Source organism: Salvelinus alpinus, chromosome 33 (genome assembly GCF_045679555.1).
Source record: "Salvelinus alpinus chromosome 33, SLU_Salpinus.1, whole genome shotgun sequence".
Classification (NCBI taxonomy): Eukaryota; Metazoa; Chordata; class Actinopteri; order Salmoniformes; family Salmonidae; genus Salvelinus; species Salvelinus alpinus.
In genome coordinates this window covers 27,069,509-27,083,728 of record NC_092118.1, presented here as the reverse complement: position 1 = coordinate 27,083,728, position 14,220 = coordinate 27,069,509, and the positions used below count along the sequence as shown (strand labels likewise).

The 14,220-nt window shown below is 42.9% G+C and overlaps 1 protein-coding gene across 3 annotated transcripts; it reads left to right on the top strand.

Moving 5' to 3' along the window:
- The first annotated feature begins 97 nt into the window (after window positions 1-97).
- LOC139562967 (retinoblastoma-like protein 2) lies at window positions 98-13,873 on the top strand. Of its 3 annotated transcripts, none has more exons than XM_071381181.1 (15): window positions 98-2,142; window positions 6,596-6,677; window positions 8,557-8,683; window positions 8,996-9,108; window positions 9,190-9,293; window positions 9,448-9,585; window positions 10,451-10,621; window positions 10,824-11,121; window positions 11,286-11,443; window positions 11,557-11,733; window positions 11,915-11,986; window positions 12,090-12,168; window positions 12,288-12,478; window positions 12,718-12,882; window positions 13,087-13,873. In XM_071381181.1, the coding sequence occupies exons 3-15, from the start codon at window positions 8,634-8,636 to the stop codon at window positions 13,339-13,341; spliced, it is 1,971 nt and encodes a 656-aa protein (XP_071237282.1). In that variant the 5' UTR covers window positions 98-2,142; window positions 6,596-6,677; window positions 8,557-8,633; the 3' UTR covers window positions 13,342-13,873. The 3 variants fall into 3 exon arrangements, with proteins under 3 accessions (XP_071237282.1, XP_071237281.1, XP_071237280.1); XM_071381180.1 differs by having other exon boundaries at window positions 6,596-6,681; XM_071381179.1 differs by lacking the exon at window positions 6,596-6,677.
- The last annotated feature ends 347 nt before the right edge of the window (window positions 13,874-14,220 follow it).

Sequence of the window (14,220 nt, the reverse complement as noted above, 5' to 3'; positions counted from 1 at the left end):
CATTGACCCAGTTACAGGCACTTCAAGGTATTCAGAATTACAATGTTATTTATTGTTCACTGGCGATATACAGTTGAAGTCGGAAGTTTACATTCACATCAGCCAAATACATTTAAACTCAGTTTTTCACAATTCCTGACATTTAATCCTTGTAAAAAGTCCCTGTTTTAGGTCAGTTAGGATCACCACTTTATTTTAAGAACGTGAAATATCAGAATAATAGTAGAGAGAATTATTTATTTCAGATTTTATTTATTTCATCACATTCCCAGTGGGTCAGAAGTTTACATACACTCAATTAGTATTTGGTAGCATTGCCTTTAAATTGTTTAACTTGGGTCAAACGTTTCGGGTAGCCTTCCACAAGCTTCCCACAATAAGTTGGGTGAAATTTGTCCCATTCCTCCTGACAGAGCTGGTGTAACTGAGTCAGGTTTGTAGGCCTCCTTGCTTCCACACGCTTTTTCAGTTCTGCCCACAGATGTTCTATAGGTTTGAGTACAGGGCTTTGTGATGGCCACTCCAATACCTTGCCTTTGTTGTCCTTAAGCCATTTTGCCACAACTTTGGAAGTATGCTTGGGGTCATTGTCCATTTGGAAAACCCATTTTCAACCAAGCTTTAGCTTCCTTACTGATGTCTTGAGATGTTGCTTCAATATTTCCCTGTAATTTTCTTGCCTCATGATGCCATCTATTTTGTGAAGTGCACCAGTCCCTCCTGCAGCAAAGCACCCCTACAACATGCCACCCCCATGCTTCACGGTTGGGATGGTGTTCTTCGGCTTGCAAGCCTCCCTCTTTTTCCTCCAAACATAATGATGGTCATTATGGCCAAACAGTTCTATTTTTGTTTCATCAGACCAGAGGACATTTCTCCAAAAAGTACGATCTTTGTCCCCATGTGCAGTTGCAAACCGTAGCCTGGGTTTTTTATGGCGGTTTTGGAGCAGTGGCTTCTTCCTTGCTGTGCAGCCTTTCGGGTTATGTCGATATAGGACTCGTTTTACTGTGGATATAGATACTTTTGTACCTGTTTCCTCCAGCATCTTCACAAGGTCCTTTGCTGTTCTGGGATTGATATGCACTTTTCGCACCAAAGCACGTTCATCTCTTGGAGACAGAACACGTCTCCTTCCTGAGCGGTATGACGGCTGCGTGGTCCATGGTGTTTATACTTGCGTACTATTGTTTGTACAGATGAACGTGGTACCTTCAGGCATTTGGAAATTGCTCCCAAGGATGAACCAGACTTGTGGAGGCCAACAATTCTTTTCTGAGGTCTTGGCTGATTTCTTTTGATTTTCCCATGATGTCAAGCAAAGAGGCACTGAGTTTGAAGGTAGGCCTTTAGGTACATCCACAGGTACACCTTCAATTGACTCAACTTATGTCAATTAGCCTATCAGAAGCTTCTAAAGTCATGACATCATTTTCGGGAATTTTCCAGGCTGTTTAAAGGCACAGTCAACTTAGTGTACGTAAACTTCTGACCCCTGAAATAATCTGTCTGTATACAATTGTTGGAAAAATTACTTGTGTCATGCACAAAGTAGATGTCCTAACCGACTTGCCAAAACTATAGTTAACAAGAAATGTGTGGAGTGATTGAAAAACAAGTTTTAATGACTCCAACCTAAGTGTATGTAAACTTCTGACTTCAACTATAAATATAGGATGATAAGTTCTCAGTTAATAGTGTGGCTAAAAAGTCATTTTCAAAACTGATATAGTATATATTGTTGTAAAGCATTACTTGTTAATGTACTGCTATTCTACTGCTTCCTTTATGCCCTATTATGTTCCTACTCCACCCCAGGGGGCGCTTGTTGCTCTGTGAGTCTCAGCCCTCAGGCCTCTTATCATAGCAACCCATTGCAGATGACAAGTTGGGGCTTGTCTGTTGTGAGCTGTGAGCCAATGGGCTGAGCCAGAGCTTCAGCTTCCTCTCTGTCTCAGTGCACTGCAGCCTGCTGCTGCCTGCCTGTACACTTATAGTGGTGCTCACTGCTCTGTGCTGCTCTGATGCTCACCCACACACCCACAGCTGTTCAGCCTGGCTAGCCCCACAGAGAGAGAAGCAGAGAGGCCGTGTGTCTCCAAGCCTCTACAAAACAGAATCAGATCCTTCTCACGAGCCTCTGTAAGTAGCTTGTTGCATCACTGCAGCTCTTTTGTCTCTCTTTGTCTCTGTAACACTACAGGAAATAACATGTCACAGGATGTTGTTTGTCCTGGGTTGATGTGTGTCTAACTGACGGGAAGAGAACGCTATTATGGATGATGATCATGTATGATTTGTGGCTGGTAGGAGTTGTTAGATTTCCAAGATAAAATGCAACATTTTCTTTTCCATTTCTCTGAAATGGATGCAAAACACTTCAGTTGTATATGTATTTTGAATGATGTGTGTGCCCCAAAATGACTGTAGAAAGTAAAAGTATTCTGGAGGTTGTCACTGAAGCTGCAGTCAGTCAGTTCTAAAGATATTGCAGTGTGACAGAGAGCCAACATGGGAACAGAGAGAGGCGTGGTGGTGGTGGTGGGTAAGATGATATAAACTGATTCTGAAGGAGTTGGCAGCTGGTGACACACGTTGTCAGTTGGTGGGCCACTAGCCCACATCCGGTGTGTAGCCCACATGGGTGAGAGCATATGCATAGTAATATTAGTACCGAGCACATGGCTCATAGTAGCTACCTCTCCCTTATGACTGGCTTGCTCTCAGGAGGGATGTTACAGTGAGAGTTAAAGCCTTACTATAACCATCAACTTACACAGAACAGATAGGAAGGTTGAATTGACTCAGTGGGAGGTGAGCTAAATCCATTTTCCTGGTAGTGGATGGAGTAGAGCCAAGCCAACCAAGGCTTCGTCCCAATACTGCAGAGTGAGAGAGGGATAGGTTGGCCAGCAGACCTGGATTCAAATGCTATCTGAAATCTTTCAAATACTTTTAGTGTTTGCTTTAGAACAAGCCTGTAATGCCATATGAGCAGGGTTTGCACTTATACGGCTATTCTATTGGTTCAATTGTGCAAAGCAAGCTCAATCAAGCCCAGCTAAAGTGTTTGAAAGATTTCAAATAGTATTTGAACCCAGGCCTGTTGGCCAGTGTCTGGGGTTGGAACAGTAAGGTTGCTCGTAGGGAATGAATGGAAGGTATTATTAGATTCAGTGTTCGTGGTGTACTGTGTGACAGTGCCCAGGAACAGGAACGTAGTGTACAGGTTTGACTCTGACAGAACACAGGAATTGATGTGGTTCAACATTGGCCTGTCCAGCCTCAGCCTGGCTCTGGCTGTAATTTACAGTCACGTCAGAATATCGAGAACTTCACCTGGTATAACCTTACAGCTTAGCTTGTAGCCCTCTGTTTCTCTCTCTCTGTTGCTCTTTCTCTCTCTCTCTACCTCTCTGTTGCTCTCACTCGCTCCCTCTCTGTCTCTCTGTGTTGGTCTCTACCCAAAGTGGTACTCCTTAGTGACAAAGTAAAACTGATTATCACCTGCAACCCATAACGACAGTCATTGCTAGCATCATCCTCAAATACCTTCTCAATAACCACACCCAGCGTATCTCACTGACTTACTATAACTTGAATTAGTCCTCAGATATAGTACACAACATGTTCGGAATCAGCATCCACCTCCCCACTTACTGACATCTGGTTTATATATAAAACATTTTCACACACTCAGAGAGACAGATCCTCTACCCCAGGCAGCATCTGTGCACAACACACTCACACAGTCTGTGATAGTAACTTGGCATGGTAGAGAAATGGAGAACACGTGCAAATGATTATCGCTGTGGAGAGGAGACTGAGTTACCATTGAATCAGCACAATCTCTCTTTTTCTCTCTATTTCAAATCAATTAAAATGCGATTATTGGCATGGGAAACATGTTTACATTGCCTAAGCAAGTGAAATGGACAAACAAAAAGGAAAGGGAAATAAACAATTATTAACAGTAAACATTACTAAAGTTTTAAAAGAATATAGAAATGTTATATTGCTGGCTATGTACAGTGTAACAATGTGCAAGTAGTTGAAGTATGAAAGGTAATATAAATAAGCAGATAAATATAATATATTTACAATGGTGTTTGTGCTCCACAGGTTGCCCTTTTCTTGTGGCAACAGGTCACAAATCAATCTGTTGATTGGATTGGTTTTCAAATTCTTTGTGGGTCTGTAATCTGAGGGAAATATAGTGCCTTCAGAAAGTATTCACACCCCTTGACTTTTTCCGCATTTTGTTGCTTGACAGCCTGAATTTTTATTTGGAATAAATTGAGATGTTGTGTCACTGGCCAACACACATTACCCATAATGTCAAAGTGGAATTATGTTTTTAGAAATGTTTACAAATTAATTAAAAATGAAGAGCTGAAATGTCTTGAGTCAATAAGTATTCAACCTCTTTGTTATGTCAAGCCTAAATAAGTTCAGGAGTAAAAATGTGCTGAACAAGTCACATAATAAGTTACATGTGCAATAATAGTGTTTAACATGAACGACTACCTTTTGAATGACTACCTTATCTCTGTAACCGACACATATTGTACAATTATCTGTAAGGTCCCTCAGTCAAGCAGTGAATTTCAAACACAGATTGAACCACAAAGAACAGGGAGGTTTTCCAATGCAAAGAAGGGCACCTATTGGTAAATGGGTCAAATAAAAAAAGCAGACATTGAATATCCCTTTGAGCATGGTTATTAATTACACTTTGGATGGTGTATCAATACACCCAGTCACTACAAAGATACAGGCGTCCCTCCTAGCTCAGTTGCAGGAGAGGAATGAAACTGCTCAAGAATTTAACAATGAGGCCAATGGTGACATCAAAACAGTTACAGAGTTTAATGGCTGTGATAGGAGAAAACTGAGGATGGATCAACAACATTGTAGTTACTCTATAATACTAACCTAAAGGACAGAGTGAAAAGAAGAAAGCCTGTACAGAAAAGAAAAAAAATCCCAAACATACATCCAGTTTGCAGCATGGCACTAAAGTAAAACTGCAAAACGTGGCAAAGAAATTAACTTTATGTCCTGAATACAAAGTATTATGTTTGGGGAAAATCCAGCAGAACACATCACTGAGTACCACTCTTCATATTTTCAAGCATGGTGGTGGGTGCATCATGTTATGGGTATGCTTGTCATCAGCAAGGACTAGGGAGTTTTGTAGAGTAAAAAGAAACAGAATAGAGTTCATTTTTTTATTTAACCAGGCAAGCCAGTTAAAAAAAAATATTTATATTGACGGCCTTGTTCAGGGGCAAAACGACAGATTTTTACCTTGTCAGCTCAGGGATTCGATCTAGCTACATTTCGGGTACTGGCCCAACGCTCTAACCACTAGGCTACCTGCCGTTAAGCACAAGCAAAATCCTAAAGGAAAATCTGATTCAGTCTGCTTTCCACCAGACACTGAGAGACAAATTCACCTCTCAGCAGGAAAATAACATAAAACAAAAAGCCAAATATACACTGGAGTTGCTTACCAAGAAGACATTAAATGTGGCCTAATTAAAATTTTGAAATTCTTTGGCAAGACATGAAGATGGCTGTCTAGCCATGATCAACCAACTTGACAGAGCTTTTAATAATAATGTGCAAATGTTGTACAATCCAGGTGTGGAAAGCTCTTAGAGATTTACCCAGAATAACCGTAATCGCTGCCAAAGGTGATTCTAACATGTATTGACTCAGGTGTGTGAATACTTATGTAAATTAGATATTTCTGTATTTGATTTTCAATAAATTAGCAAACATTTCTAAAAACATGCTTTCATTATTGGGTATTGTGTGTACATCAATTTAATCCATGTCATGTGTCAATGTGCAGCGGTAGGACGGAGTCAGGCGCAGGACACAGAACTGAGTAAAAGACGTACTTTACTCGAAAAGAAACAACAAAATTTCCACACAGGGAAAACACACCCGCTCACAGTAGTCTTGAAAACTAAACAAAGAACAAACACGCACAAAACCATGTGGGAACTAGAGGGTTAAATAGGGAATAAATTATAACGTAATGGGAACCAGGTGTGTACAATCAAGACAAAACAAATGGAAAAAGAAACGTAGATCGGTGGCAGCTAGAAAGACGGTGACGACGATCACCGAACGCCGCCCGAACAAGGAGAGGCACCAACTTCGGCGTAAGTCATGACAATCCATTTTGAATTCAGGCTGTAACACATCAAAATGTGGAATAAGTCAAGGGGTATGAATACTTTTTGAATGCGCTGTATGTGTCTCTAATATGGTCTAACATTTGGCAGGAGGTTAGGAAGTGCAGCTAGGTTTCCATCTCATTAAGTGGGCAGTGTGCACATAGCCTGTCTTCTCTTGAGAGTCAGGTCTGCCGATGGTGACCTTTCGATAGCAAGGCCATGCTCACTGAGTCTGTACATAGTCAAAGCTTTTCTTAGTATTGGGTCAGTCACAGTGATCAGGTATTCTGCTACTGTGTATTCTCTGTTTAGGGCCAAATAACATTACAGTTTGCTCAGTTTTTTTGTTGATTCTTTCCAATGTGTCAAGTAATTATCTTTTTGTTTTCTCATGATTTGGTTAGGTCTAATTGTGTTGCTGTCCTGTTGTGAACAGAGTCCCAGTACCCGCTGACTGAGGGGACTCTTCTTCAGGTTCATCTCTCTGTAGGTGAGGGCTTTGTTATGGAAGGTTTGAGAATCGCTTCCTTTTAGGTGCTTGTGGAATTTAATTGGTCTTTTCTGGATTTTGATAATTAGCTGGGATCGTCCTAATTCTGCTCTGCATGCATTATTTGCAATTTTACATTGAGGATGTTTTTTCATAATTCTGCATAGAGTCAATTTGGGGTTTGTGAGTTCTTGGTTTGTGAGTGGACCCCAGACCTCACAACCATAGAGGGCTTCTGTGGTGCTGATGTTTAGGTCAAGGTAGATATATTGTTTTGTGTGATCTAGGGCAACAGTGTCTAGGTGGAATTTGTATTTGTGGTGCTGGAAACGGGACCTTTTTTGGAACACCATTATTTTTGTTTTACTGAGATTAACTGTCAGGGCCCAAGTCTGACAGAATCTGCAGAAGATCTAGGTGCTGCTTAGTTGGGGACAGAAGCACCAGATCATCTGCTAACAGCAAACATTTGACTTCAGAGTCTAGTAGGGTGAGGCCGGGTGCTTCAGACTGAGCCCTCGCCAATTTGTTGGTGTAAATGTTGAAGAGGGTGGAGCTCCATTTTTTTGGCCAATATTAACAGCATACTTGCACACATTGTTTGTGTACATGTTTTCCCCCAACACCGCATTCCATCAATTTGTATAGGTGTGGTGTCAGTGGGCTGACTGTGAACGCTCTGAGAGACACTGGGTTGAGGTCGGTGATAAAGTTGTTTACAGTACTGCTGCCAAGACATGAGCTATATGTGTACCTACCATAGGAGTCCCCTTGAAGCCCACCATTGACTATGTACAGACCCAGCGTGCGACAGAGCTGCAGGAGTTGTGACCCGTTTTTGTTGGTTGTTTTGTCGTAGTTGTTGGGCATATTGGGGAGGGAATGCTGCCACCTCCAGGTAGGTTTTTGTAACCCTGTGTGTCAGGTTCTTGTTCAGTTCAGGCGTTTAGGTCTCCACAGAATAGAACATTTCCCTGGGTCTGGAAATGATGATCTCCCCCTCTAGGATGGAGAAGCTGTCTTTATTAAAGTATGGGGATTCTAGTGGAGGGATATACAGTACTGTACACTCTTAGAAATAAAGATTCCAAACGGTTCTACGGCTGTCTCCATAAGAGAACCCTTTTTGGGTCTGGAAAGGGTCCTACATGGAACCCAAAAGGGTTCTACCTTGAACCAAAATGGTTCCTCAAAGGGTTCTCCTATGGGGATAGCCGAAGTACCCTTTAAAGTTATATAGCACATTTTTTCTAAGAGTGTAGGTAGCACACAGTACAAATTTTTTATCTGTTGAGATTATTTCCTTATTTATTTCTAACCAAATGTAAAATGTTCCTGTTTTGATTTATTTAATAATGGTGAAGTCTCTCTCTCTCTCTCTGAATCCTTCCACAGCAGAACTGTAGAACTGCTAGACAAACAGAGAAACAGATTCAAAAACGCTAAATATGAATATTCCTCTTCAACAGGAAATATCGTATTTTTGCAGTTCATCATTGTTGTCATCTCATAGCTGAAGGCCAGCCCCCTCCCCACACACACACACACACACACACACACACACACACACACACACACACACACACACACACACACACACACACACACACACACACACACACACACACACACACACACACACACACACACACACACACACATTAACCTGACTCTAAATACAGTACACAAGCCTTTTGGGCCCAATTATCTCTGAGATGACTTAGTATCATTACTGTGTGGTTCGTGTTGTAAATTTAAACCGTTGTTTCACATGTTTCTCATGCAAGGAAATATAATGATGATCCTATTTATACGGTCTCATGTACCGCTCTAAAGGGTTTTCAAACCTCTGCCTGGTGTATGCATTATGTACAGGTGTCCACTGCTACTCCACTGACTGACACGGAGCTACACTCTACCAGCGGAGGTGCTGTGAGCGGCTGGAGGTCGTCATGGCAACCCAGAGACATGTACCCAGTGACAGTCTGGCTAGAACATTCAGGTCAGCTATGGTGGGCATGTGCCTATGTGGGCCTCATACGTAACTGTAGTAGACTGTAATGTGCCGCAGGGGAAATGTATTTGGGCCTGTAGCCTATGATAGAGTACACCGTGATCTATGGTCAGTGTTAAGTTTGTAGAAGAGTAAGAAAATACATGTTTTTTTACTATGTTACACATTCTTCCCATTATGGAGAAGATTATGATTTGGGGGAAGATAAGCTTATCCATACCTATGGGTGGGCAATATCTATCAGTAGTCTATGGGGGTGGACAAGTGGCTGTATGGTTCTTTAAGGTGTATTTTGTTTAGGTTCTGTGCCAGAAACCCTAGTGAGGTCATCTCCACTAGACTGAGAGACATGCTCCACACCTTCATCCAGCACTACCAGGAACCATGGGAAGAGAACCGCAGCCTAGACAGAGGTGTGTGTGTGTCTGTGTGTATGCATGTGTTGATATATTGACATTAATGTGCACTTTTCAGTAACTTCCTGTTGTTTGTAGCGAGAGGAGTGAAGTTCTCCAGCCAGACAGAGGCTTTGTACTACAGGGTTCTAGAGGCTGTCATCAATCAGGAGAGGAAGAGGCTGGGAGCCAAAGACCTTTCAGTGAGTCCTTTGCCCTCTGCTGTGTATGACTGGAACTGCACTGTTTAGTGTCATTAAGCATTCACTTTACAATTCCCTCTGGGGGCACTGTTGTATAGACATGTACAGACATGTATAGTATAGAGGTTGTCCTTGATGACTTGTTTCTTGGCAGGGCATTCTGGAGCATGATCTGTTCCAGCGCTCTCTAGTGGCCTGTTGTCTGGAGATGGTCATCTTCTCCCATCAGCCACCAGGCAGCTTCCCCCTGGTCATTGACATCTTTAGCCTGGCGCCATACGACTTCTACAAGGTAACATCTACACAAAACACCTGCAGTACATGTCATACTGTACTGTAACATCATAGGTTTTGTGTAAAGGAGGTGGTTTTACGTGATAAGTAACCTTACCTGAAAACTGAAGCATTGTGTTAGCTCCTCAAGCTAATGCCTAGGCTTGGGCTCAGAGGGCTTACACAGTCTTGGGGCATACAGACATCCTGGGTTCAAACACGTCTACTGTAATCTTAGTGATCTGTTTAGGTGCTGTTTAACCCTCTACTGTTGTGAACGCTGCGTGTAACACATCCGGTGTCAGGATAAATAAAAAGCCAGGTCTGCTAACTTTCTTTAATTATGTTTAATTACCGCAAACAATGAATGGCAAATGCAATTTTCGTATATACAGGTTCGCTGTATCACCGCGCAGGGTTAACAGGGAACTGGCAAGAAGTACGTAAACAGCTGTTCTTATACCGTGATGACGTAGTTTCAACGCGTCTGTTGGCCTATCACAGTAGAGGCGGGGCGTGGTTTAGACTTTGCCCCGCCTTTGCTGGCCCTCGGATTTGTCCAAGCCCCTTGGCGCGTTCCTTTTGTCCACATCTGGTTGCTGGGTAGATTAGATCCGTCTTGTGTCTGTCGATTCTACACTGAAACAGTTCCTAATATGGTATTGTCCAGTATTCTAAACTCCTGGTTGGTCTAGAGAGATGCACCCCTCCCCTCTCCAGACTGTCCACAACTTTTATGGCCTGTGTTGGTCAGTCCTTACACCTACACACACACCCCCCTCTGTATTGCTTGTGTGTGTGTGTAACAAAACAATATTCATTTTCAACCTATATGCTACCCGGCTATAGTGCATAAACATAAATCCTAACACTGTGTGTGCCAGGTGATAGAGCTGGTGCTGCGGGCTGAGGAGGGCTTGCTGCCGGGTGTGGTCAGGCATCTGACCCATATAGAGGAGCAGGTCCTGGAGAGTCTGGCCTGGAGGAGAGACTCACCACTCTGGGACCAGATCAGAGCTGCTAAGGGACAGGGACAGCTGCCTGCATACCATCAGGTCAGCGGGCAACGGTTCAAATTCACCTGTTTGTGAACTGGGCAAAATACACAGTGCACCCTGTCAAAATATATAGCGCAACACCGCTGGCGCACTCAAAACAAGTTGGTCTAATATGGCAGCATGGCGGCTGTCGTTCCATTAAAAAGAGGAAACAAAATGATCCCAAACTTGAGGTAACAGATGGTTCTGTGTGTTCCAGGTGATGCTCCCCCAATACTCAGAGGACACAGACAAGATGGCCAAGATCCCTCCCACCCCTTCACAATTGACCCCAAGCCTTGTGAATGGGATCCATGGAAATGACCTGAACCCTCCGATTACCCACCATGAACGCTACAGCTCACCCCCTGCTGGCTCAAAGATGGCCGCTTGCCCTACCACACCAGTCAGCCCATCCCAGTCCTCCTCTGTCATTGTTACTAGACAGACTGTAGTCACCATGGCATCAGCCACTGTCACCACCAACAATGGCCAGTCAGTCACCATACCGGTTCGAGGTAAAGACTTTCCCTCAGATGAAACCCAATATGGCCATAGAAATGACAACCCTAATAGAATACTGACATAATGTAATACATCTTGTAATAAACATGTTATATACCTTGTTTACATATCACAACAATCAGTGCTATTTGTTCAATTAAACCTCTTCCACACCCAGGCATTGCCAATGACCGGGGAGGCATCACATTTACCCTCAGTGTTGTGGGTCAGCCCATTCCTCCACAGCAAGTCTCCAGCACCTCTACCCAGCAGCCCCAGAACCCAGTCACACACAGACCTCAGAGTAAGGGCTCCATCTCACTGTTCCTCCGCAAGGTAGGCTTTACTCACAGATTTCTACATACCTGAGCTGGCCTGAATGCTATGAGCCTAGATATTTAGTTACAAGATCCACAAGACAAAGGCCATACTCCTTCCCTCTGTCTCAGGTCTACCACCTGGTGAGCATGCGTCTGAGGGACATCTGTGTTAAACTGGACATCTGTGAGGCGCTGCGGCTGAAGATCTGGACCTGCGTTGAACACTCCTTGGTCCACTGCACTGACCTCATGCTAGACCGACACCTGGACCAAATACTCATGTGTGCCATCTATGTCATGGCCAAGGTAGCACTATTTGCTTTTCCTCTAGACTTTTTGCTATACTTCCTTAATGCAGATGGTTTTATGACTTGGGTGATCGACAGCAAGGCATTCAGCCTTCTATACTTCTTCAGCTGTGTATTGATGATAATAATGTATTATAATACCTTAATTTCCATGTTTATGCTGTGTGTTGCTCGTGCAGGTAACCAAAGTGGACATGCCCTTCAAGCTCATCATGCAGTGCTACAAGACTCAGCCTCAAGCAAGGAACTGTGTAAGGAGATAAACGTTTTGCTTGCTTTTGTATGTGTAAGTGAGTTAAATCCAGCTTGTTTGTTATTGTGTAGTTGATGAAGTCTGTATTGTCCTCCTGTCAGGTATTCAGAAGTGTTCTGATCTCAGGGAGAAACACCAAGACCTCACAAAACTCTCCTGGTGGATCCAACAGAGAAAACAGTTAGACAAATAGAAAAATACATACATTCACATGGATATGTTTGCATCATAACATGCATGAATTAACAAATGATTTAATGAAGAATGATTTTTGAATGTGATGCTGCTCTGTTTTCCAGTTGATGTAGACCCCAGCAGTAGCTTGCTTACATACCAGAGCCCTCCCACCCATCCTACAGGACCCAGAGCTCCCTGTAGACAGGACCAGGGGGAGAGAAGACACCTCATCTATTTCTACAACACCGTCTATGTCAAACAGATGAAAGACTTTGCCCTGCGCTACAACTCCAGCTCTCTGACCATAGCCGGGGTGAGGGGACATTTTCATATACTACCTAATGGAGTCAGTAGTCGTCATACACAATACGTAGGAAACACTTTACCAGTGGTCTCAGATATGTCCAAACTGAGCTATAACATCATTGGTACTTACAGGTTGATAGAAGTAAGAGCAGTCCTTGTACAGATACAGTGCATTGTTCCTAGGACCAGTGCTTTCATCACTGTCCAGAGATTCTGACGACATTCTGATTATTTTTCCATGCACAGGTTGAAACCCCTCCCCTTTCGCCATACCCCTGCCAGTGTATTGGATCCTTGCGCAGACTCCGCCCCTCAAACCACCATTCCCTCTACATCTCCCCCCACAAGCCCAGCACTCACTCCTCCCCCCGCACTGGGTTCCTCTACTACATCAGCAGAAGCCCCTCAAAGGTCAGAGGTTGGACATACCTCTCTAACCCTGCTAACGGTTCCCTAACTGACCCTCTTCTATACTTCCTGTCTGAAGCCTGACTAACATTACACATATTTTAACTTTAATAACTGTGAAAAGCAAAAGGCCTGGTCATCGTAAATACACAGTACACATCTAGTCATGTGTGTTGCTAATCGTTGTATCCCAACTGTATCCCACAGCGTCTGAGAGAGATCAATGACATGATGAGGACATTTCAGTCACGCACCAGGAAGCACTGTGCAGCCCAGCTGCAGGAGGATGGTGAGGAGGAGGGTGGGCCGCTTGTGAAGAGACCCTGTCAGGATAGACCGTCAGACTGGCAGAGAAAGCTCAGGGACCTCGGCCAGGACAGGGCCAGGATCCAGAACCAGCAACAATCCCAGACCAGGGCCAAGGCACAGCACCAAGCAACAGCACACAAGGGGACACATTGATGACATCTCACTTTCTTGTGGTCCATATTCTTCCAATGAGTGTAGACCTGCAAAGAGAATGGATGCTGTGGATCTACAATGTTAGAAAGATTTGGCATCATTAGCACTCAGTGAAGTTCTCTTAGCAAGCAATGTTCATGATTAGAAAAGCTGATTTGTAATAATAAATAGGGTATTGTAATAATCTGAGGGTAACTAGGGCTCTGTATCAAATATCATATTATACATATCATATACACTATATATTTCAACATTTTAGTCCTCTGTGAACCATGTCCTAGTTACCTAAGGAAGCAGTAAAAGATTTGTGTTGGTACTGAGCACTGTGTACAGTTTGTGTTTGGTGAGAGGGAGGAGACAAGAGATGTCTCTCTCTGGAACATACAGTACGTAATTAGTTTCAATTTTCAAGTTTAATTTGTCACATGCACAAGTACAGTGAAATGCTAAACTTGCAAGCCCTACCCAACAGTGCAGTATTCAAAATAAAAGTATAACTAATTTTAAACAAATTAAACACAGATATATGACATACTGGTGAGCCTTTTCAAATTATTATACATGTATCTGTTAGGACCAGATGTTAGATAATATTTTTTTATTATTATACAGCGTAATGTATTTGTTAGGACCAGATGTTAGATAATATTATGTTTAATTTGGACTTTCAGTTTCACATGTTGCTTTTCTCTACCAGTGTTTAATTTGTACTGATCTGTGGTACAAATCCTTTACTTCTTTGTATTGTGATGTTGGATAAACATAACTCAGTTTTTACATCTCCTTACCCTACCGTCAACATTACCACTACATAGTGAGAGCCACTGTGGAAAAGAAACATAGCTCCATGTTGGGTATTTTGGCACTCAGAGACAACAA